At 38.3% G+C, this 26,170-nt stretch overlaps 4 protein-coding genes across 4 annotated transcripts; 1 reads left to right on the forward strand and 3 right to left on the reverse strand.

The window, feature by feature from the left end:
• Positions 1 to 2,516: 2,516 nt before the first annotated feature.
• Positions 2,517 to 5,007, reverse strand: LOC119482614 (tetraspanin-7-like). The gene has a single exon (XM_037760292.1). The coding sequence runs from the start codon at positions 4,229 to 4,231 to the stop codon at positions 3,143 to 3,145; it is 1,089 nt and encodes a 362-aa protein (XP_037616220.1). The 5' UTR covers positions 4,232 to 5,007; the 3' UTR covers positions 2,517 to 3,142.
• A 2,137-nt stretch (positions 5,008 to 7,144) lies between these two features.
• LOC119482612 (zinc finger protein 502-like) lies at positions 7,145 to 13,817 on the reverse strand. The gene is made up of 9 exons (XM_037760291.1): positions 13,651 to 13,817; positions 12,232 to 12,434; positions 12,055 to 12,147; positions 11,882 to 11,977; positions 11,687 to 11,797; positions 11,490 to 11,607; positions 10,069 to 10,831; positions 9,277 to 9,335; positions 7,145 to 9,180 (listed from the first exon to the last, which is right to left on the reverse strand). The coding sequence occupies exons 1-9, from the start codon at positions 13,682 to 13,684 to the stop codon at positions 7,634 to 7,636; spliced, it is 3,024 nt and encodes a 1,007-aa protein (XP_037616219.1). The 5' UTR covers positions 13,685 to 13,817; the 3' UTR covers positions 7,145 to 7,633.
• Positions 13,818 to 14,743: 926 nt separating this feature from the next.
• Positions 14,744 to 18,485, forward strand: washc3 (WASH complex subunit 3). Its single transcript, XM_037760294.1, has 7 exons — positions 14,744 to 14,952; positions 15,398 to 15,496; positions 15,624 to 15,689; positions 15,790 to 15,927; positions 16,412 to 16,522; positions 16,610 to 16,674; positions 16,762 to 18,485. The coding sequence occupies exons 1-7, from the start codon at positions 14,902 to 14,904 to the stop codon at positions 16,859 to 16,861; spliced, it is 630 nt and encodes a 209-aa protein (XP_037616222.1). The 5' UTR covers positions 14,744 to 14,901; the 3' UTR covers positions 16,862 to 18,485.
• Positions 18,486 to 19,434: 949 nt separating this feature from the next.
• Positions 19,435 to 23,644, reverse strand: dram1 (DNA-damage regulated autophagy modulator 1). Its single transcript, XM_037760293.1, has 7 exons — positions 23,313 to 23,644; positions 22,865 to 22,932; positions 21,484 to 21,626; positions 21,212 to 21,389; positions 20,947 to 21,005; positions 20,375 to 20,467; positions 19,435 to 20,286 (listed from the first exon to the last, which is right to left on the reverse strand). The coding sequence occupies exons 1-7, from the start codon at positions 23,441 to 23,443 to the stop codon at positions 20,248 to 20,250; spliced, it is 711 nt and encodes a 236-aa protein (XP_037616221.1). The 5' UTR covers positions 23,444 to 23,644; the 3' UTR covers positions 19,435 to 20,247.
• Between the last annotated feature and the right edge of the window lie 2,526 nt (positions 23,645 to 26,170).

The following is a 26,170-nucleotide window of genomic DNA, read 5'->3' on the forward strand; positions in this document are numbered from 1 at the left end:
AGAATTACCGGCCGGATGATCGACCACTCCCCCAGCGTTGAGAGTTTACAACTCTGGCACACTTCCAGCATGGCTTCTCTCATAAAATAAAAAAACCTAGAGCTGTTTCAAAAGGTCTTTAAAATGCAGACAGCAGCTTTGAACCTGCCACCTGTCAGGATGAGCGATATAATCTTCACTTATTGAGGAAAAAGCTCCAAAAAAACCCCCCAAAATGCTCTTTTTTTTCAGATTTCACAAGATGTTTATTATAGGCTACATTACATATTTCATATTTGCCTTTACCAATGCTCTCCTGTATGTTGTTTACATCAACATATCATTACATGATCATTAAAATATTCAAGGGCAGCAGACCTTGACGTTTCCATTCCCAGTGTCCAATCAATATCATATCATGTAACGAGGCAAAGATTTTCTGTTTATTGTTTGTCAGATATAGTTTACAGTTCAGTCATGCATGTCGGTAATTATTAGAATACATCATACACATACAGTATATATATAGGCCTATCATACATTACAATTACAACAGCAATAAAAAGGCCTATCCTGAATAGGAGAGGTGGGATGAATGAGGTTGAGCCTGCAACGAAGGCAAATGGACTTGTATCGTCTCGGTGCATTTAGTAATCTTAAAACAACAAGTTCATATGAGAGAAAAAACACTTTCACATTCATCTAAGGAATGGCTAGACATTTTGGGAAATATGCGTATTTGATTTGAGTTAGATGAGAAGATTGATACCACGATCATAAGATTGACATTTTGTTCACTTAAAGTTCACCTCTGGAGTCTAAAAACACAATAATACAAAAATATTAACAAGCCTATAGCTGCATAATCACAAATATCTTGACAATATCTTTTTTTATTAGCTGAATTTATAATTAAGTATGCTGCCTGAGAAACACCGAAATCTGACCATTTTGTGATTCTTATAATTAGAGTTTGGTTTTAGTCTGTTCTGTCTTAATTTAATTAATTTCCTGATATTAAAATATGGATCCTACGTCTGTGTTTAGGCATCTCTGGTCACATGACCTCTTTCCAGCCAATCATGCTTGGTGTAGATGAACTGGTAATGATTTTTATAGTAGTAGGCTATTACAAAAATTGTCAGACTGATGGACTTATAGACACATAACTAATACGTCAGCTTTCTTTATAAGAAAAGTCATGTCAAATAGTCGTTTAGATATGTGTTTTACATATTTTACGCCTATTTGTTCTCGTGGTTACGACATCTGTACGGCAATTTTCCTGAAAATACCAACAGGTAACAGAATCCACCTACCAACACCTCTAAAACTCACTAATTAACATGTTATATGTTGTTTATTTAGCACTTCATTTCTTGTAGAGATTGAACAAAATGTAGTGTATCAACTAGCCAGGCCAGCTGCTGCATTAGCGTCATAGTTACGAGAGTGGTATCATCTCATCTAGCTCTCGGCTAGAAAGCAAATTAAGATATTTCCCAACATGTTGAGCCATTTATTGTCAACTTGAGTTTGATGTTGAATAAGAGCAAGTTTCATGCTAGTAGTAGGTGTGGTTGCACAGCATCTGGGTCATGCCAACATGGGTGATGTTTTCACAATATTCAACGATTTAAAACTATTTTGTGCTTCAGAATATACAAACTCTAGCAACACTGAGACATATGGGAGAAACAATTTGTGTGTCTTACCTAAACACCTCAAAATTACAGCCTGTCAGATGTGAACAGCACAAAATATCACAGCAATATTTGAATAAGCTCTTTTTAAAAAAGCACCATTCTAGCACAGTGTAGTCTTTGTGATGGAAGAACTAAATGATGCAGATGCGAACATCTGTTGAACGCAGCCAGACGAAGTGGAAAACTGCTGGTGAACATTCCTGTGCATTCGGGGGTGAGATGTACTAAATCCCAGGATCAACCAAAAGGAGAGTAGTTTAAGTAAGGGATAATGTAGGCTACAGCGAGCAGGTCATTGTTGTGAAAGAAACCCAGACAGGGCGATGCAGGGAGGAAGGGAGAGGGTCTTGCATCGCCCTGATGGGGTTTATTTCACAACAATGACCCCACTAGCCGTACATTATCCTGCTTATTACACGGCTACTTACTTAAGAAATCAATAATTTGACACAAAAAATGGTCCGCTAGAGTCCGAGATAAGAACTGTGCCCATAGCAACGGTCTGTTATACATAGCAACGGTCTGCTATAAAGAAATAACAGACCATAGAACGCTGTAATTGACCAATCAGAACTGAGTATTCAACAAAGCCGTGTAATTACCCTAAATACCCTAAATAATGTTTTTACATTCTATATAATGAAGCATATTAATCCATGCTGATAATTAAATATTTCTGAAACAAAATCAGAGAGCAAAGTCTCATTGTACTGTCATCTACTTTTTGAGATTTACAGTCTGCTGCCCAATCTGGTCCCAACCTAATTTGAGATGTCAGACTTCCCCTTTGCAGGTATCAGATGGGCACAACTCCCACCCATACTAAATCAAAGAAGCTTTTCATAAATTGTGCATGAGACAAAACCAGGCAAACGCAAAGTGTAAAAGAGTTGCAAAGTGTAAGGAGTTGCTGGTTCCTTAAGTATTTCTTTTTTTTTATGTTGCTCAACATAGAAACAACGGAGTCTTTTGGATAATTCAAACATTACTATAGGTTTATGTTACGACGATCAGTTTTAATTATTTGCGTAATTATCACAATCAGATTTCTACAAACTGTCAACTTTAGCTTCAGCTTGCTTTGAGCCGAGTCCGCAAAACAAAATGTAAAGCTCTGTAATGTTTCTTACCAAAATGCTCAACAGGAGTTGTAGCTGATTTCTCTCTTAACGTTTTGCTCACAGGCAAAGTCAAAGAACCATATATTTCATAAAGCAGTTGCTGATTTTGTGTGGATGAAGTTTTCATGCCCATCCAAGCCATGGAAGACCTCCAAATGCCGATCACCTTGTCTATGCAGAAAATGAACAAGACCTTTAATCTCAGAAACCTGGATGCGTGGACTCCCAACACTTTGCAACTCTATTACTCTTTAAGGGCATAGTTCATTCCCAATCCTAACTATCTACAAATTGGTGAATCCTTGGTGTAGGTTGCCTATTTTTTAAAACAGACCATTAATGTGCTACCACACGTCGATGTTGTCTTGGTGCCAGTTTGTTGGCCAGCAGACAAGCCAGGGCGATGCCTCCGATCTGGGTGAAGGCCAATCCCAACACAGTGGCGGCAATGTGGAAGACGTTGTCGTTGACCAAACTGAAGACTTTGCGGAAGCAGCCGTGTGGATGGATTCCTGCAGCTGCTACTCCTTCAAGATCATCCGACAGAAGAGGTCGATTCCTGCAGCCCTTTCGCCTCGCGCAGCAGCTGTCCGGAAGGGATACCGAAGTGCCGTTCTCGTTGGGAAGGAAGGTCATATGTTGGATAGCCCAGTCCGAAGAGAGCCAGTCACGCCAACCCTCAGCTCCACAACACTCCAGGGCCCTCTGCAGGCTGTCTAATGCATCGGCACGGCCTTCGTCCTCGGTGTAGCCGGCCACCGCACGCTGTAAGCCGCTGCGAAATCCTCCGGCAATGTCTTCGCGATAGAAGAGACCTGAGAGTCCAGCCGCCAAACCGGCTATGAGTGCGGCAAGTTGAAAGAACCCGTAAGCCCTGAGCACGCTGGGCAGGTTTGCAGCCACCCCTAGACAACCCAGGAAGCCCCAGGCGGTGACGGCTGCACCTGTGGCCAGAAGGATGATCGGAGCGTTGGGGTAGCGATTGGCAGACAGCAGCATGTAGTCTGCCAGTGAAATCTGCGCCCACACACCCAGGGTGAAGATGGCCAAGCCGGCTGCCCAGAAGAGGCAGCTGAAGGCCAGGAGACCCAGGCGCAGCAGGTGCATGACTCCCACTGGGCGGCAGCAGGGTGGGGCAGCGCCCACAGGTGGAGGTGCAGGGGGCGCCAGGGAGGCCTCTGAGCACACGGACAAGGATAGTCGCTGCTGCTGCTCGTGCAGCTGCTCTTCCTGCTCTTGGTAGGGTGACAGCAGGTAGCCGGGGATCGCGGAGGGTCGACGAGGAAGAGGAGGTGGAGTGAGCAGGTCGAGACCCCGCGGAGAGGAAAGTCGTCGCACAGCCAGCTGCTGGCGTTCCCAGTCCAGAGCTTGTCTGCTGGGACTCGGCCGAGCGGACAGCGAGTCGTAAGGCAATGCAGAGCTCATGATCACGGCTCCGGTTTTATGTACCCCCACTCTCTCTCTTAAACACCTTCCTCTCTCTTCCTTCCTCTATCACTCTTGTTCTCCTGCAACACACAATCCCCCGACTTCTTTATGACTGCTCATTAATCCGCCATCAACACCACCAACGCCGACTGGACTGTAAATCAGACCGATGGGTGTTCGCGTCGTGCCGTTATCTGCATCCGCAGCCTCCTTGTCTCCACCGTATTTATTTGTTTATTTCGGACGTTCTTTCCACCTGCATGGTCACCGGCTCTTCAAATTCCTCCGCTGATGGTCACATTCAGACATCTGGCTGCTCACTGCTGCACCTCGCTCTGGTCAAGGCGAGAGGTGATTGCAGTGGGAAGGACCTGAAATCCTCCCATGCACACCCTCTCTCGGTGTGGAGGAGACATCCCTTTGAGTTTTACTATGATCCATTTGTGGAATTAATAAACTGTGGAAAACTCTACTACTGTCTATACAGTGTGTGTGTGTGTGTGTGTGTGTCTTTGTAATATGTAAAAACTTTCCTCATGTTTAACTTTTATAGTGACAAATGAAAATACAAGCTAGTAGCCCAACAATGTCAGTCAACGACGTTTTATGTGTGACGTCTATTTAAAAGTCAATTACTGTACATTACATACGATTTCTTAAAGGTCTACAAATCATTTGGTAATTATTAACAAATACTTAATATAGTAGATTTAATCGTATGTGTTATCTGTGCAACAATAAACTGTCAATAGATAGTGTACTAATGTAATCATAAGGTAATGTTAATGTTATATATATATATAAAATTTATAATAATTATTTATATTATACAAACTAATGGTAAAATAACATAAATTATAGTATTATTAATAATTAGTAAACATTATTAAATATAATTTATTTGTTAACGGTAAAAGAACTATTAATTAACTATCAATTTACCATTTATAAAAAAAATAAATTTTAAATTATGGACCTTTTTTATTACTATATAAAGACATGCAAACCCTAAATTATATAGTCTAAAATCTTGACCGCACACTAAATGCTCACTACAGAACTGCATTACACAAATTAGCATGCTCTTTCATTCTTTTATGAAGCATTTTATGAAAAGTCTTTAATTATTAATAGTAATACTGCAGTGCAGGAAACTTACAAAGAAGCAAGAAAGCATACATTAGTGAATTTTGGCCGCTTCAAAAATAGTTTTTTTAATCACTGTGGTATCACTCAAATAAAATGAAGTGGAATCATGAACCAAGAAATGGACTTCAATTCATATTTACCATTTTGTTTCACATCATGCTAACTCTAGTTACTGTATTGTGGATTGTCTTGCAGCAATGCTCTTCTTGTCACTAATTTAAAATAAATTTAGAAATATACGCGATGCTAAAAATAGATTTTCCTCCACCCCTTTAGACTGCTCTTTGTTGGTCCCCTGTTAAATGATGCAGCCAGTTTAATACTGGTGATTCCTGCTCGGCATCGGCATCCCTCCCATCAACCCCCCCCCCCCCCCTTATCAGAGCTAATTAAAGCCTCTCAGTTAATTAAACTCATTCATATGGCTCTTTTTAGAAGGACTGGCATGATAGTGACATGGAGACAGAGAGGGGGAAACTCAGATAGACTGTTTCGGGAAGAGGAAGGGTGTGCAGAACTGCAATAGTCTCATACTGTATACATACTGTACATACAGCCTTACAACATATATTTCCTGGATTAAAAAAAAATCACAAAAATGAGGTGTGACAGGCCACAACAGCTATATAGATTTCTTAAGTGTTTGCCAGCCTACACAGGCAGATTAAAGGAGCTTGTTCTCCACCCAGTAGCCTAAGTGAAGAGCGAGCTAGGGTGAAGACAGAGGGATTTTACCACAGACAGTCGGAGGTGTAGAGGAAATGAGGTTATGTTTATGATGTTTATAATTAATCTTTGCTTTATAACCATCGGCTCACCGGGTTTTATGTGCACTCTGGGGCAGAAATGAAGGGAATACATCACCTGACACATGCAGGATGAGATTTCAAAGGCAGCTCCTTGAAAATACAGCCGGGCGGAGAAGAGGTGTGGGGAAACCACTCCTTTGTTTTGGTGGCTGCAGGATTGCCCTTTTGAAACAGACACAATAAAATCAACATCTAGGGAACACCTTAAAGCAGAGTTCCCCAACCTTTTCTGGCTTGTGACCCATTAAACAAAGCCATGTCTACTTGCAACCCCTTGTTACAGGTGACATTATGTTAAAATGTTGTAAACAGTTCCACCAAAGAGTAATTATTCCTTCTTAATTTGTCATGTTTTATCATTTTTTACAGGCCTGAAGTGATAAAAACAAGACGGAGTCTACAGGTATCTATAGACATAAACCACAGTATTGTGCAAATTAAAAGTTTTACCTGATGATGGTGCTGGAGGGAGCATTATTACAGTTCATCCCGAGGAGTACTGACATGTATGTCTTCACCAAATCATGGCAATCCATTCAGTTGTTGTTGAGACTTTTCACTCAAAAGCAAAACTGTCAACCTCATGGTGGTGCTAGAGGGGGAAAAAAAACAAGAATTGCACATTAGAAAAATAAAATTTTGTGCAGCATAACTGTATTTTTCTGGTTTTCTATCCTTGTTAATCATCCAGTGACCCATTGGTGGGGCGTTACCTCAGGTTGAGAACCATTGACCTAAAATATAATGCACTACAAACACTTCAGAAACAATGTCGTCAGCAACAACAGAACATTATACACTTCATAAAGCTACGTTTTATTGCATGGCATTGGATATTATACAGGCTTCAGTTTTATGGCTTACCACCAGTGCCCTGTCTAGTGTAGATCATACGTTTTTATTTTTACAATAGCCACGTGTTCTCCATTATACAGCCATTAAATCAGGAAACTTAAGAACTATTTGGAGTTGTAAATTGGGCTTGATAATAATATCGATTTTCACGTTTTTTTTTTATTAAATTAGTTACTGTGATTTAAATCTGAAACTGAATCTATGCACCCCACAGACACACAATAACATAGTATACAGAAAATCAAACAGACAGTGTATGGAATGAAAAAAAAATATTTAATGAACAATTTTGTTCACCTGTGACTTCCATTTCAAACAAACATCATTGTAACTTCCGTGTTGCAAACTTGAAAGCAAAGTGGAGAAGAGAGAGGAGAGCTGCACGTATAAAACACTGATATGTCAAAAATGATCTGTCAGAATAATTTACTCAAAGGTTGAAGGATGCAACGGTACCAAACACTCATTGTCCACACTTGATAATAAAGTCGGTACAGTCAAGACATGTTTCTCTCCTGATTAGAACTTGTTAAATTTGATAAATAAATATCCAAACTCAAGCATACATTTTCACAATTCTACTAATTTAACCGCTGAGATTGTCTCCATTATTAATTTCTTGATTTGATTCATCAGGCTGTATAGAGTCCACAGACTTTGCCGTTTCTCCCTCCTCTTTGTGTTTCTCCATGTGCTTCTTAAGCTTGGCCTTGGACGGGAACGTTTTCACGCACTGCTCGCAGAACGGCTTCAGCGGCTTCAACCCCGAATGGCTCCGCTTGTGTCGCGCCAGCTCCGACGAGCTCTTGAACTTGAGCTCGCAGACGTCGCAGTGGTACGGCCTCTCCCCCGTGTGAATACGCTGGTGCAGCTGAGCCTCGCTGAGGGTGAGGAACGTCTTCTCGCAGTGTCCGCAGGGGAACGGCCTCTCTCCTGTGTGGATGAGGTTGTGCCTGGTCAGTGCGTACGGTTTGGTGAAGCCCTTCCCGCAGTAGGTGCAGGGGTACGGGCGGGCACCAGTGTGGGAGACGATGTGTTCCTGCTGGGTTTTCTTGCTCTTGAAACGTTTCTCACACTGAGGGCAGGAGTAGGGCCTGTCGTCCACGTGTGACCTGTGATGTTTGGAAAGCTCTCCCTGCGATAAAAAGCCCTTCCCGCACTGAGAGCAGAGGAAAGGTTTCTCCCCGGTGTGCATCCTCTCGTGTCTGGCCAGCACAGACACCAGCGTGAACCTCTTGGGGCAGTGAGAGCACTGGAAAGGCCGCTCCCCTGTGTGAACACGGAGGTGTTTCATGAACATAAAGCGGAGCGAGAAGCGTTTGCTGCACTGGCTACACTGGTACGGTCGCTCCCCAGTGTGCGTGGATAGATGCCTCTTTACGTCAGATCTCCGAGTGTACGTTTTGTCACAATGCGGACACTTGAACTGACTCTTCACTTGGTGCATTTGCCGGTGCTGGGAGCGAGCGAGCAAGGAGTCGAAGCCTTCGCCGCACTGCCGGCAGATGTAGCGTTTGGCGGAGACGTGAGACTTCCTGTGCTCGAGCAGCTCGGAGGAAGTGGAGAAGCTGTGGCTGCAGATGGAGCAGATCTCCGGGAGCTGGCTGTCCTGCGAGTGAGACTTCTTGTGATGGACGGTCAGTGCACGGAGGTTAGCGAAGGAGCTCCCGCACAGCTCGCAGGAGAATGAAATGGCCACGCCGTGGTGTTTGCTCTCGTGTTTGGCCAGATCCCACGAGTGCTGGAAGGTTCGGTCACACTGCGAGCAATGAAATGGTCTCTCTCCGGTGTGCGTGAGCTGGTGTCTCCTCACGTCTGACGACCGGGTGAACGTCTTGCCGCACGTTTCACACGTGAGGGCTTTCTGTCTGCTTTGGGACTGAGACACTTCGCTTTGATCGTCAGATTGTTCTGTTTTCCTCTCCTCTGTTTTTCCTTTGGGGAAAAGTTTAATGGATGTAAATATTTCATCTGTGCTGGAAGGCGACGGTGTATATTTGGCTCCTGAGAGAGTCCTGTATACTTCAGTGCGAACACTCTGCATGTGGAAGTGAGAAGGGCTGTTTTCCTCTGAGCTGTGGAAGGGACACTGTGAGCAGGTGAAGATGATGGATGTCATCTCGTCCGAATCACCTGCAAATAAAAAAAAAAGACATAAGTGCGAGTAAAATAAGTGGATTTTTTTTAAAAAGGTCCAAGATGTTTCTCGTTTTCATATCACAATATTACCTTTGTTGATTCCTTTGATGGCTATAACAGAGGGGGCCACTGATACATCAGCTTTGCACCTGGTGAAATAAAAATGTACATCAATCATATTTTTGGGAACAATTGTATGTCAGGAAATAACTGCATTCTGGGAAATAGTATGTTAAGTGCTGCAGCAAATACTTGGAAATTAATTCCCGGTAATTTATCTGAAGAAACAGTAACAGGAAGCGATAGCTTTGGTTATAATCCCATCATTAGAAAGTAAAAAAAAAAATATTAAAGTAGTAGTGTGATATTTTGGGAAATACACTTATTTGCCTTCTTGCTGAGAGTTAGATGGAAAGATTGACACTGTTCTCCTGTCTGTATGGTAAATATGAAGCCGGCTGCTGGCTGTAGCTTCAGATTTAGCATACAGACATGAGAGTGGTATTGATTTTTTTCCGTCTAATTAATTAATTTCCCAAAATGTCAACTAATTCCTTTAAAGAAATCTGCTTAACGGAAAACTGACACATATTTTGAGACCAAAAAAAGCACAAAATAAAAGCAAAAATGATAAAAATTGACATCATTCAAGACTCAAAACAGCAAAACAAATTAATTCACCAACAGGAGGGCATGAATAATGAGAAATACGATCATAGATGCATTTCCCAGACTGTTTTTGTTACTGTTATTATGTTAAGTAAAATCCCCTGCTAATAACAATGTGTAAAAATAAATAAAGCTGATCGAATAGGTGATGTTGATGTATAAAAATAGTATCTCAAAAGAGGAAAGAAATTACAGTATAAATATTTTTTGTACATTTTTGGTTCTTCTCCACTTTCTCTGGATGACATCTGGATTTCACACGTCTCCTGCCGACTGGGCGAGGTCTTCACTTGTAGACAAGTGGATCGTTGTGCAGCTGAACTGGGAGACTGTTGTGTTTCAGAGACTGGATCCTCACTGGGGGCATCTGTCATGTCTTCATGGACAGAAAAGGATTCATGGTCCTCCTTCAAGTCTGTGCAAGAGTTCAAATTGAAATCCTCATTCACCTCTTCAATATTTTCTCTTTTCTCCTCAGTTTGGTCACTTTCCGTTTCATGTCCCTCGTGTGTTTTTCCTTCATCTGTTGCATTTGCAGATCCAAGCTCATCATTAAGTGATGAATCATTACTCTTTCCTGACAGTACATCCTGACCAAGGCTCTCCTTCCTTAGTGCAAACGTTTTGGTCAGAGTCTCCAGAGCTTTGGCGACATCCACAGTTTCACTTGTCTCTTCTGCCCTCAAGCTGGTTGCCTCCTCACCGCCGGCAGCCACTATCTCCTCTTCATAGAAATCAGTTTGAACTTGCACTTCAGCTGACTCGATCATTTCTTCATCTACTTCAGACGCTCCGACTTCCACTTCGGTGTAGACGGCAACGACGCTGTACTGGTCCGTTCCAACAAAAGTCACTGGGTTTAGTACATTTGCATAGTTGTGGATTGATTCCAGTCCAACAGAGATGTTTGTCTTTTGTGAGGGAGGAATTGATAAAGCAGACATGATGCAGCTACCAATGGTGGATGAAGGGCCATCTACGAAAAAGAAAACAGGGAGTCACTGGTTGAAAAACTGTACTTTTAAGGCACTTTCCAGAAACACCTTAAGGTACTTACATGTAGTGCTGTAACTAAAGATCACCGTTATTTTTGTTATTACTTTTAGCAGTTAATCGTCTAATTATTTAGTCGATAAAACATCAGAAAACAGTCAAAATGCTTGTCACGTTTATCTTTCCCAGAGCCCAGACATCTTTAAATTGTTCGTTTGGTCAGACCAACAGTCTAAAACCCAAAAATATTTAACTTACAATGATTTATAGAGCTGGATATTTGTACTGATCTCCAAATTTGATTAAATTTAGAGTTAGATTGATTGATTTCTTAATTTTTGTGTCATGCACACAAAGTGCCAAACCCTCATGGGTTTAGCCTGTATATAAAATAAATAACAAGTGCACACAAAACATTCTGTGCAAGTTTACACATATTCACTGAGAAAAGATATGGATGCTAAGATTGATCTTGGAATTTTAAGACCCATTTTTTGGTCGTACAACTGAAAATCTGTTTTTTTACTCCATCTGACTGATATAACAAAAAGAAAAAGCAGCAAATCCTTATGTTTCAGAAGCATTTTTGCCTGATAACTGACTTAAAATGACTGCAACAACATCATCTCAGCTCTACTCACATGGCATTTTCAGTAGTCCTGAACTTCTGTAGTGCGCGAAGATTAAGCTCAGCTCTTCAGGTGAGGACTGAACACATTCCTTCAACAGAGATGGAGCAGAGCCGAGCCAGGCTGCAGTCTGTAATCACAGTTTGTGGTAAATGGCACATAATTTGCAGAAGAAAAACAACCTGAGACATCTGGATGGACAGACTGACCTGTTTTAAATCCGGTACTGGAAGCAGCTTTTCCAGTTTTGACAGCAGCTCCCACAATAAGACGTGCAGAGCAGCATCGTATTGTGGCCCATATTCCACTGGGAACACCTCCTGTGAGACATAATTGAATGTCAATTTGCTCTAGGACTTATTAAGAGTATTCTCAGACTAAGAAATTATATAAATCTGTCTGACCTGGAAGAAATACGCTCTCTCAACTGCGTCTTTCAGCAGGCTCTGAACAAGTGCAATGAAAGTAGATTCTGTTGTTTTCACCTCTGCGTCCCTGTACTGCCACAGATAGGATTCATGTCACTTAAGAATGATCATTATTTGTTATAAAAAATGTATTCCTTCGTTGTACTTACATCTGAGGTTATTGGTAGTCTATCCAAATGGCTCTGGATCGCTTGACAATCGACAGAACCCCGAGCCGAGCCTTTGCAAAGCTCCAGAATCAACTGAAATATCAACAAATTGTTACTGCAAAATCATTAAAAAAATTAAAAAATAACAATACGATACAACACACAACTTCTGCTCACCCTCGCTCTTAGACCCAGGATGAGCTGGGCTCTCTGTCTGTGGTTGATCAGTCCAGGAACTGCCTCAGTCACCATGAACACAAACTCCTGGAGCTTCTCATAATTCATCACATCTTTCTGCTTCGCCAGCTGCCACATGGCAGCAGACAGGAGCTGCAGTGGGGGCACCAAGAGGCGGAGAGATGACAGAGGGAGGCTTGGCTCTGAAAACATAAAGGTGTAATGTGAGAGATGGTCTCTAGAGGGAATCAATGAGCTGTATATTAAATGGAGCACTTGCAAACAAACTCATCAACATGAATTTAAATTAAACTTTTAAAAGGTTATAATTTGCTCTTTCAAAGGTCTTTTTATTAATTGTCAATAATCAATAGAACAGTCACTATACAGGGAAAGTTAATTTTTGTTTTTCTGAACAACACATCAATCAATCATATCTGACAACAACATACACACATACAGCCACAGCTGGCCACAAAAGACCTGACTGATTCTCAATCATGGATACATAACATTGAAATTGTAGAGAATACAACACAGGGAGAGTATCCACAAATAAGTCATGAAATAATAATAATAATAATAATAATAATAATAATAATAATAATAAGAAGAAGAAGAAGAAGAAGAAGAAGAAGAAGAAGAAGAGATGTAAAAATGTCAAATATACACATACATATACATATATATATGTATATATATATATATATATATATATATATATACACATACATCCATACACATACATATATATATACATATATACATACATACATACAAACGTACACATACATATATATATACATATATACATACATACATACATACATACATACACATACACACATATATACTGCATATATACATACATACATACATATATATACACATACATACACACACAAACACACCTACATACACACACACATACATATACACACATATACATACATATACATACATATATATAAAAATAGAAGAAAAATAATAATAATAATACAAATAATAATAATAATGAATAAATAAATAAAATTAATAAGGTTATAATTTGCTAAATGAATGGCAAACAAATAAATCTATATTTTATTGTATATATATTAACTATCCCTTGAAAACCTGCCATAAGCAGATGAACCAGTATAATTGCTGGATAAACATATTTAATGTGAGTTTTAAACTTGCAACCTGATAGTATCTGCAGCTGTGCTTTAGGTATCAGAACAATTAACTGTATTTCTTGATATTAATATTTAGGATCTGGCTATAACCAGTTCATTACTAATGCTTTAGCACCAGTCTGACAGCTCCTCACTGTGATGACTCCAGTAGTTAGACGGGTCCTGCTAGCTGTCTGACTCACATAAACATAAACATAGCCTGTTTTAAACTACAGAGGGAGAAAATCATTAATATACATACCGTTTATTTTCTCTATTGACATAATAACCTCCATTAGTGCAATATGTCTCCTGTAGCGTTGAGAAATAGATGTTAAATGGTGTTTGTTTGGTTGTTTTCAGCTAACATGCGCTGTTAGCCCGCAAGCACCCATTACTCAACTCTTCTCCTGCGCTTCCGCTTTTCAAAATAAAAGTCTCACAACTCTTGCTGTGACTGTGACCTGACATGCACTTTTATGTATAACATTTTAAACATTAAGTTGTATTCAGTTCACCTAGATCAGGGGTCAGCAACCTTTACTGTCAAAAGAGCCATTTTAGGCAAATAAATAAATAAAAAAAACAGTTTATAGTCTACACAGTTTATAGTCTAAGTATATAATATATAATATAGAAGTCTAATGCAGTGAGGACCAAAGAGCTGTGACTGTGACCTATAATAAGACAAGCACTTTTATTTATAACATTTTAACCCTTAAGTTGTATTCAGTTCACTTAGATCAGGGGTCAGCAACCTTTACTGTCAAAAGAGCCATTTTAGGCAAAAAAATAAATAAAAAAAACAGTTTATAGTCTACACAGTTTATAGTCTAAGTAGATAATATATAATATATAAGTCCAATGCATTGAGGACCAAAGAGCAAATGTACTACGGAGTATTAGGGCCACATTGAGGGGAAAAAACATCTGAGATTTACAGAATAAAGTCAGAATATTACAAGAAAAATAAGTCGTAATATTACAAAAATAAAGTCATAATATTACGAAAATAAAGTCATAACTTTACGAGAAAAAAATTGTAATATTATGAGAATAAAGTCATAATATTACGAGAAAAATGTTTTAATATTATGAGAATAAAGTCATAATATTACAAGAAAAAATTGTAATATTATGAGAATAAAGTCATAATGTAAAAAACTCAATTCTTTTCATTTGTAAATTAATTAATTTACAAAGGAGTATAAAAAAAATAGGCTTTACCATGCGGTTATTTCATACATAGAAAAATAGGAAATTGTCAAACAGCTGGCAAGACATAACCGGATGTTGTTATTTTCCACAGACAGGAACGTGGGACTTCAAAATAAAAGATTCTAACGTCATGACGTCACGACGCAATCACGCAGTCCGTAGTCACATGAGTCGTTTCCCAGCAGCAGAGATCTTCATGTAGCTAACTAACACTTTCTGTCGCTTTGCAGTGAAAAATCTCGCTATTAGAAACTGAAACTTGCTCTGTAATCTGCAGGAAGTTTAAGAAACCGACATGGACGAGGACGGGCTGCCTATAGTTGGGTCTGGTGTAGATCTGACCAAGGTTAGTGATGTTATATCTAGGTAAGGTTAGCTAACTAGGTAACTAGGTAACCAGGAAATGAGCTATAACAAGCAGTGCTGCAAGACAGATGCTGTAACAGAACTGTAATATCTATAGTAAAAGTGCTGCCTTTAACATCTGTTTTACTGGCATTCATAGCAATATAACTGCTTCTTGGAGCAGTCTTTTTTTTTTTTTGTTTAAACAATATTTTTATTGAATTTGACATATAAACATATAGACATATATACACATCTGCACATATATATAAAACTGCACAAAATCCAGTCAATGAAAAGAAACAAGATGTGTCAGGAGAGGTCAAGAAGCCACAGGGTTATACAAAGGACCCCTACCCCCCTTGCTGTATGTGAATTACTCAATTTCCTCACTACATCACACCCATGGCTCCTTCTTAAAATAGCTCCATCTGTGTTTCCTTCAGGTTCCTGCTATTCAACAGAGGAGAGTCGTTGCCTATCTCAATCAGTTTGTTGTGCACACGGTCCGGTTCCTGAACCGTTTTTCCACAGTTTGTGAAGAGGTTTGTAAAGTACATCTATTTATACTCACTCTTTATACTCTTTGATCTTTTATCTTGCTTCTGTTGTCCCGATCAGTTCACACAATCAACCCCAGTAACAGATCACTGTCAAACTTCTTCCCCACAGAAACTTGCAAACATATCTCTTCGCATACAGCAGATTGAAACAACCCTGTGCATTTTGGAAGCAAAGGTGAGATCTTGAGCCTCTCCGGTATGCAGTCTATGACACTCTGTATACACGTCATGCCCGTGCACTGATCATATATCACATTTTGTAATATTCTGAGCAGCTGTCCTCCATTCCCGGGCTAGAGGACGTCACAATAGATGGAATCAGTCAGCGGCAACCTGCTCAGGCCAATGGACCCACTACCGCCAGTCAGAGTCAAACGGATGGTCCACCAGCAGGGACCCTGCCTCCACCAGAGGTCAATACACTGACATGCACACAAACAAGTATTTTTCAGCCACACTGTACCGCAGAACAGTTTTTCTTTATAGCCTTGTATATGCATTTTATGTAGATGCACCGACCAGTTCCTATTAAAAAAGCTCTGCCAAACATGTTTATTTAAAGGATAGTTTGAGATTTTAAGAAATATGCTTATACGAGTTGGATGAGAAGATTGATACCACCCTCCAATGTCTGTGCGTATTGTATTGATGTTCTCATCAAATTCTCTGCAAGTAAGCAAATTTCCCAAAAGGTCACACTATTCCTCCTACGATAACATAAGCATTGCAAAAAAAAAGTATAAACTGAAACCACAAACTCTGCAAGTCTACAACCTACAAAGAGTACCTACTCACCTACTAAAAATGCAAAATAAGGTGCCACATTTGATATCCTGTGCCGTCTAAACCACTTGCTACTTCACACGGTGTCAGTAATTTCAATATTCCATGTTGCAGCCCGCTCAGACTGCACCAGAACCTGCAACGACACCAAAAGCAGAAGCAGAGAATGTCATGACAGTGGCCAAGGACCCAAGTTACGCCCGATACCTGAAAATGGTTCAAGTTGTAAGTCATCACTAACATCTGCTTATGGACTGTAGGGATTAAAAGACATAATATTCTGTATCTCAAAGCATGTTTTATCTGTCGCAGGGAGTTCCAGTTATGGCTATAAAGAATAAAATGGTCCTGGAGGGTTTGGATCCTAACTTGCTTGAGTGAGTGTTTTACTGTTACCTCGTGATGATCTTCTATTATCTTTTTATGACACTGACCAATAACGTTTCCTTCGCTGCTGATGACAGCACACCTGATGCCCCCCTGCCTGACGGAGGTACGAGAAGCGCCGAGGATCAAGACGTCGCCGCCAACAGCTCTGACAGCGAGTCATCTTTCAGCGACTGACGTCTGTTCCCGTGACCCACAAAGCTTCCTGTAAATGCCACCCATATCGCTACTCTGAGAAAGAGAAGTAGGTCGCAGGGCGCCTGTAAAGGAGTACCAGTGAGAAAGGTGCAAATGTAAGTGCCTGAAACAGGAAACTCCAACCACAGGGATTGTATTTTCAGTGTAAAAGCGCTGAAATTGTTTCGCTTACGGTCGGTCACTGACCTCATTTTTGATACATTTACATGGATTATGTTAGTCATCAGAACGTGGTAGTAGCAAGTCATTTTTGTACAAAAAGTGATTATATACTGTAAAAGTTATTGGTTTTCTTTTTGGTTGTCACACTACAATCACAGTCTAATGCCTTTTAAGAGGAACACTCATCAGTTGAAAGTTATTAAAAATGTATGTTAGATACTTTGAATGTTTAACACATACATTATAATTCTGTGTGTTGAGGACAGAGAGGAAAATATCACAATCGATATATAATTGATATACTGTCATAATACCAGTTAACTGGGGAGGATAATCACATATCGGTGAGCATGTGGTTTTCCTTCTTAAAAAATCAGCCGTCATGCTGGAGGATTTCGCAAAAATTATTACAGGAACAGTTTGACTTGTTGAACTTTAACAGTAAGCTTAATACCACTTTGTTTATTTCGGAGCAGCAAAAAACTGCGTTGACATATGAATAATATCCAAACAGGAGTTCTAAATTGGTGTCTTATGATATAATATAATAAACAAGTTGCAGTTGAGGAGCATCATCCTTGTTTTACCTTGTTAACCACTTCTTATCTTATCTTTTTTTCGCGGTGATAGTTACAGATGGCCGTGGTTGGAGGAACAAAAACTGCTTTGTATTGTTAATTTTAGACTAAATTCCAGTGACTTCGGAAAGTATTCAGACCTCTTTGCTTTATGCACACTTTATTTGTATCATATATTTTAAATGGATTAAAAAAAAATTTTTGTTGCCATTAATTTCCAAACAATAATCTTGAAGCAAAAACACATTAGAAGTTTTTTGCAAATTTATTATAAATCAAAAATTGATGTGAATACTTTCCAAAGCTGCTGCATGTGTCAGAAAAAACTCCCTTATGTCACCAATAAATGATGAATAGTAATATATTGTCTGGCTCTGCTTTAGGTACTTGCATAGCTAATATTGGCAATGCAAGTACCTAATAATATTGTAATTTCCATTAACATTTCTCTTAATCTTTAATTGCGTTTGTAGAGTTTAAATATTATATTATATTAGAATATCAGTGTATTATGCACAGTGTATTATGCACACTAACCTCAGCTGGAATGAAGAGTGAATAAACTTGCACTAAGAGGTAAATCAGTGATAAACACCACTTGTCAGAACAATGTAAACTGCAGGTTTTTGTGTTAAATGTCAGTTGTATCAACTTATCATCACATTGATCAGGACTTGTGACTACATGCCCGAAAATGTAAAAAAAGAAAGTCAAGAACGCTTTCGCACAAAAGAAATATTCATGAGATTTCTATGAATGGATATTATACTATGATGTCTGTGAAATAATTGAGAGTGGAGAAGAAGCCTGGAAAGCACTTTGTGTACAAAAGCAAGAATAAACTCAAACAGTTTGCTTAAAAATAATGTGTATCTTTATTTTTTTTTGCTCAGCAGCGCACCATTCATCTGTGCAGTACATTAGGTCATAAGCAAAACAGTACCAATACAAAGTCATTGAATTAAAAAAAAATAATAATCTCCATTGTAAATACAGTATCTGTAGTGGACGAGTTAATAATCTGTGTTCATGTGACCACCGTTACAGCACAGGATTTCATTTTTGGAATTACAGTATGTTAGTCCCACCTCCTTATTGCCAGTAAAGGACAAGGTCTATAAAGGGAAGCTCCAAAAGTACAAGAAACACATCAGCTGATACTCAAATGTGATAGTGGTTTTTAATTTGGTTACTAGCTTCAGCCAACAGTATGACACAAACAGTTCTCTCAGCATATCAGATGGCACATGCTTCCTCAGCATGTGAGAGGAATATGACGAAGGTAATTAAAAACCTATCAAGCAGCCTGACAGTATTTCATCTACTTTCCCATGTGTCAAGTCTCGAAGTCACAAATTTGTCTGAGAGGGCTTCACTGCCTCTAACCTTGTGTGCTTGGCTTTTTTTGTGCCCTCATTGATATACAAATTAAAACATAATGGTAACATAACAGTATTGACAGTATGCTTTAAATTAAGTAAAGCAGTGGTTTAGAATGTTTATGTTTAAAACTGTGTAATATTGCATATTTGTGACATCACAAATGGACGGAAATACGGACGGATCGTTTAAAGGCACAGTTTCTGAACGCAGGCTGTGTATATTTCCCTGTGGATTGAGCGTTTCAATACCCTCACAGTATTTATATAGTATTTAAACCTGCTTTGTAATATAAAAGACATGAAAAAAGACTTTTGTGTAAAATGCTGAAAACTTTTGGTCACTCTGGTTGAACTCCGCTGCACTAAGGCAGAGGAAAAAGGCGTTATTGATCGGCCTGAAAGCACACAGAAAACTTGTTTTTAATGCTAATTAAATTCAATTCCTGTTTATTTTATTATAGCAATTTAATTTGGCAGTTGTGCTGAGCAAACTAATTAATTAAGTAGCGTAATCCCCACTGCATGAGCCGCCTACAGGCTGTAGACACATGCAAAATCTCATCCATAGCTGCACATTAGAACCATTTAGTATCAGCTGAAACCAGTTCAGCAGCATACACTAAGTACAAGAACCAGATCTCTGAATTGGAGCATCCATAGAAAGAGTTTTTTCTACATAATTTGTTGTCACAACAGTCTAACGGTCCAAAGAAAACCTGGTTACTTCCATACAGTACATCAGTGTAGTCTCACAAATCATCAGCCAGCATGTGCTCACAGATGAACGTGTTGTTAGTCTGAGCGGTATTCTCATTTAACCACAAAATGTGAAGCTATCATGTGTTCACTGTGTGATGAACTTCTCTTATTACTGGCCTGACAGGATGTGTCACGCTGGTTCGGCAACAAGTGGGCAACAGTCAAGAGCAAAGTGCAAAGTGGTGTTTGAACACAGCAATAAGTACACTTGTAAAAATGATTTGAGACCGTATAAAAAGGTATAAAGATAAAGGCTATGATCAGTTTTTTCCTTATGTTTAAAATGTATAAATAACAATGCACCTTCTGTAATCTACCAATGAATTCGGTCAGGTGATACAAAACACTTATAAAAGCCTTGCAGTGTAAAATGCAAATGTACAAAATGTGCGTAAAAGCATTACAAAAACATATGCAGCACGTTTAAACATTAAAATACTGATATCCATACTAAGTTTGGCTGGCAGTTGCAGACTCATCAAGACTACTCCTCACATTCTGTTCTCACTCGTAAGGTAAACAGCTGTAGGACAAAAGAAATGGAGAGAAATAAGAACCTCTTCTAGCAGTAAGTTAAAGAAAGAGTTTCTATTTGATGGTGTGATACTCACTTTGAAATCGTCGATGTATGTGAGGAAGAAGCAGATGAAGCTGAAGGCAACAATCCACTCGCATACAGCGCTGGCAACATGGTAAGGATAATCCTGAAAGAGGGACACATTCAACATGTGAGTGTTAATGTCAAATGATGATATTTATTATCGATTAATCTGATTTTAGAGATTAATCGATTAATAGTTTGGTCTATAAATGTAAGAACATTATGAAAAAATGCCCATCACTCTGTCCTAAAGCCCAAGGTGGCTTCTTGCTTTTTTTGTCCATTTTATTTTTGTAAAAATATTATTTTGTTTTTTATTGGGGTTTTCAGAGTGAAAATTACAGTACAAAAATAGGAAGAATTTCATTTAGGGAATAATTTTAAGTTCCGGTATTAAAAATAAAAAAAAAAATAAACATATGTATGTATGTATATGAAAAATGAAAATAAAACAACAACATATTTGCATGAAAAATGACAAATGATTAATCAATTATAGCCAAACAATTGCTGATTATGTATCTGTCCATTGACAAATGATTTCAGCCTTAAACTGATGCAGATAACATAGTGACAGCCTACCTGATCTGTGGGGTGCCTGTGCAGTGTGGTTTGTGTCACAAAGAACGCACAGATGAAAGCTGAATTATCCATTAAGGAAAATGGCATTTAACATTAGTTGTCACTTGTAATTGTGTGCCTTTACTCTTCATGACTCTAACAACAAGAGAGTAATGTTGCAACCATAAAAGTGAAGTGGTTAAACAATCAAATCATGCTGGTTAACATGGTAGGACGTTCATGAGGAAACTGTGTTTTAACAGATTAGACTTCTGTGAAAGGATACTGGGAAAGAATGCCAAAGAGGCAATGATGGCGACGACGAAACGTGCTCGACACACACCCACGGAGGACCCGAATGGAAAGGCACAATACGATATAACGGTCTGGAGGATTGTGTATAAGATGCCAGTGACAAAGAACAGCAGAGCTCCCATATCATGAACTACTGTCACTGCTATTTCCTGCAATCAAAAAGAAGAAACATTAGAAGAAGAAGAAACATTAAATTATTTTCATGTGATTTAAATGTGCGCCACATTGTGTGTGAAGATTTACCTGGAACGTGGCAACAATGCACATGCCCAAAATGGACAACAACCCAATCACAAGAGCAGCTTTATTGAGACGTGGGTTCACCACCCTCGTGTCCTCACTCAGCTTCTCCACATACTTGTACCTGGCATAGATGGTGGCTATTCCTGTGTGAAGGTGACAATGTACATTTATGAGGATTTATTTGGTAACACCTTCTATGACGCCCATGTCTATTATGCATTACAAACATACTTATAATGCGTTATAATCTGCTTATAGCACTGTATGATTATCATTATAAGCACTAATAAGTAAGGGATAATGTACAGCGAGCCGGTCATTGTTGCGAAATTAACCATGACTGGGCAATGCAGGGAGGACGGGTGGGTCTTGCATCACCCTGAATCGGTTTATTTCGCAACAATGACCGGCTCAATGTACATTACTCCGCTTATTACACGGCTACATACTTAAGAAATCAATAATTTGACACAAAAATGATCCGCCATAGTCCGACATCAGGACTGCGTCCATAGCAACGGTGTGTTATAAAGAAACTACAAACCTTAGAATGCCGTAATTGACCAATCAGAATCAAGTATTCAACAAAGCCGTGTAATAAATATTATCATATTATCATTTATTATCTCGACAACGATATATATGACAATATAGTATGTTTTCTGTCAATTCAATAAATAAATAGTCCACATGGAATAACCACAGTAAATAGTAAAGCCTATTTTTGCATACTCCTTAAAATGAACTTAATCAATTAAAATGAACATAACAGTTTTAACTAAAAGTATAGAGAATAAATAAATAAATATAGGCCTAGCCACATCGTGATAGAAACAATATAGAAAAGTATATACGATAGAGATTTTTATATCATTCTGACGACATATATCATCATATTTCCCAGCCCTAGTTATAATACATTATAATGTCATTATAAGTCACTATAAATGGTCATTGTTTGCTTTAAGTGAAGTGAAATAAATATAATTAAATCTATGCAAGAACAACACACGTAGAATTAAATTGTACTTTACTTAAAGCAAACAATGACCACTTATAGTGACTTAAAATCACATTATAACAGTGATTATAATGCATTATAAAAAGATAATGTATAACAACTATGGGAATTTTAATACACTAGATACCTTGCTAAAAAAAAAAAGAAGAAGTATCTTTATAATGCATTACAGACATGGGCATCATAGAATTTATCTTGCATCCTAACAAATAAATTCTGCTTTCATTTTCTTAAAAAAGAGGAAATATGACAATGTGATCATCATATGAAGGTTTGGTTTCTCCCTTGGGAAAGCCCAAAGTTGCCAAAGAAGAGTCACAGTGACATTGCAGATGTTGATACAGATGGGAGTGAAAATACCTGCACATGCAGAAATGAATGTCATCAGGCCAAATACGCAGCTTTCTGGGGGGTTTGCACCTGTGTCACTGGGGAGGGGAAAAAGAGAGTTTACAGTAGTCCTCATAATACAGACACATGTAAGTAAAGAACAACTTCCTGTTCTATAGATGTAGGTTTTATTTTTGTGGCATTTCAAATTTTAGTCGTCTCTTCTTAAAATAAAACTTTAAAGAGAGAAGTGAAAAGAAGAGCTGCACAAGACAACAGATGTGTGGACGCGCAGCAGCTGGAGTTTGGATATCAGCCAAGTTACCACTGCAGGAAAACGAAACTAAACATTTCTGCCACTCAAAATCACTGACAACAAAACATCGACATGCATTATTATTTTTCACCTCATTTGGACTTGTTAAAGATCAAAGAATAACTTTTCTAAAAAACAAACAAACATATGAATACAACTTACCTTATGTATGGGAAGATTATGTCGACATCGTTTCTGAAGAGAGCAATAAGGTAGGAAATAATGAAGGTGCTGGAGGACCAGATGACCAGGAACACTGGCAGAAAGCACAGTCCTTGAGTGAACCACCACATCTCTGAACTTCACACGGATAAAATAGTGTCAAACAATGTAAAAAGATCCAATGCTGGTCCAGGATGAGTGTCGAGTGTGCTGCTGCTGCTGCTGCTGCTGCTGCTGGTGGTGGTGTTGCTGTGAGGTCTGATGAAGTTACAGACAGTCACATGGTGCAGCTGTGTGTGAACGCGACTGAACTTGGCTCATCTACAGTATACAGTAACCTCTTCCCCTGAAATGACTCCTGTGGGCTGGCCCAAGCAAATACAAACACCCCTTCTGATCACCCAGCTTCCTTCCTTCCTCCTTTCATCTTTTCTGTTTTGCTTTGTTAAATTCCTAAAAAATGTGTCAGTGTGCCAGTAATCAACGACAATAGGGAAATATTCACAAGTTTCATTTAGTATGAGCAGCAATAATAACTATTTACTCGTATACTGTAAGCTTGACAATCAAAAACAATACTTTTGATCAGAAAAATGAACTTTTATTATCAAAAGTTAAAAGTAATCATTGTGCAGAATGTTAATAGGCTATATAAATATTATTCAATAAAAATACTACTGCTAATAATAATAACAATAATAATGTTTCTTAATGTTATTGTCATTTTTATTATTTTTATTATTATGATTATTATTAATAATCATAATAATAATACAAATACTACTGCTAACAATAATAACAATAATAATGATTCTTAATGTTATTGTTATTATTAATAATAATAATAATAATAATAACAATAATAATAGCAATAATAATGATTCTTAATGTTATTATTATTATTATAATAATAATAATAATAATAATAATAATAATAATAATAATAATAAATACTACTACTACTAATAATAATGATAATAATAATAAATGTTATTATTATTATTATTTGTATTATTATTTGTATTTATTTTTTTATACTTTTACCATTTAACCAGCATTTTTGGAGCTGATATATGATTTTGAGTAGTTTGCATTATGCAATGCATAATATAGAAAATCATATATTTTTTTAAAATCTCAATCTGTAAAGTATAGCTATTAAAAAAATGGAATAATAATATTTACTGTGGAATATTTAAGTGGAAAATAGGTAATTAGTAAAATAGAGAAGTCTAAAAGCTGTTATAAAGTACAGTACTCTAGTACTTTGTTACTTTCCACCAGCAATAATTACATTATACAGTACTTTACTATGGTTTAGTTATAGTTTTTTATTTATTTATTTACAATCTGATTTCTTAAAACTACAGTTGTCAGTACTTGGATTAGTACATCTCTTGCAGGGGTGGGAAGTAAAAGTACAGTTTTTAAGTACTTTACTTGAGTATTTCCATACCACATACTTCTACTGCAAATTTCAAAAGGGATATATTGTAGTTTTTGCTCCACAACATTTATTTTACCGCTGATTACTTTGCATAATACGCTATATAACACATTGTTATAGCTTAATACCCAGCAGTATAATGTACTCCACCTTGACCCACCACAACAGGGAAATGCTACTTACATTTTATTAATACACAACATTAATAATACAAAAATATAACATATAATAATATAATACATACAGGGGGCATTTTTATGCATTTTAAGTTCTAAGTACTTTTGAAGCTTTAAGTAAACTTTGCTGATAATACACCTGAGCTTTTACTTTTTTTAATAAATTGAGTATATTTACTACATTATGGTATTGGGATTTGAGTATCTGTATACTGTATTTATTCCACCACTGCTCTCTGGTGGTGAAGGAGCTGGATTGTCCCAGATAGAGAATACACGGCCTCTGGCTGGGATCCTAAGGACGGGTTCACCTGGGGACACCGTGGTAATATTAGCTGAGAAACAAAGCTGGCCAAGTTGTCATGGAAGTCGGTCCCTAAGCCAAATATTCCAGTGCGTTACTCTCTGTGTATACTTTCAGACTTAAGAGACAAAAGTTTGAAATAATTCATGCAAAAATCATGTTTATTTGGAAAGCTGGAGGAGGCTTGCACAGCTTGCCATGATATACCATATACATGTAAAGTTACAAAAGTCACATCTATAGAAAATACGGCAGGTTGATATATACTAGAATTTAGCTTTTAAGCCAAATACTAATGATCTTTGCAAGGCCGGATTGAGCTGCTAGAAGGACAAAAATAAACTGTAGATGACACCCACCAAATCCCCAAGCCCCAATAGTTCCCCCCAACCAACCAGTACACCCATGTTGCCCCATGACTTGCTGTGTGTCAGTTAATTTGTGGTAATTTCATCATATTAATATAAGCCTGGAACAATAAATGAATCAAAAATACAATTGAACACTAAATAAAGAGGCAGAACACGGTGCAAATTTCCAAATAAATTTGCTCAAATTACCACAGTCTTTGCCACGGTGTCAATCTTGGGCTTTTTTCAGGTCCCTGATAGTGCAACACGTTCTCATCACAACTCGTCACACACTGACGCTTTGTCAGACCCCTCCGCGTCACGTTTCGGTCGGTTCACTGTTGCCGCGGACGGGTTTACATTGTAGTTAATGGAAAGCCCTATAGGGTGGCGGTATCTACGGCCGTGACAAAGCGTCTGTATTTGTCACCCTGGGAATGAGGGCTGGATAGTTTGGGGTCCTGGGGAAGTTACCACCTTTAACCTGTTGGTATCTAGCTTTTTGATGTGTGGCTGCTGGTTAAATGGTTAAATAAAGCTTTCTACCACTGTAATTTATTGGATTAGATGACTGGGAAAAC

The sequence above is a fragment of the Sebastes umbrosus genome, chromosome 23, assembly GCF_015220745.1.
Source record: "Sebastes umbrosus isolate fSebUmb1 chromosome 23, fSebUmb1.pri, whole genome shotgun sequence".
Taxonomy (NCBI): Eukaryota; Metazoa; Chordata; class Actinopteri; order Perciformes; family Sebastidae; genus Sebastes; species Sebastes umbrosus.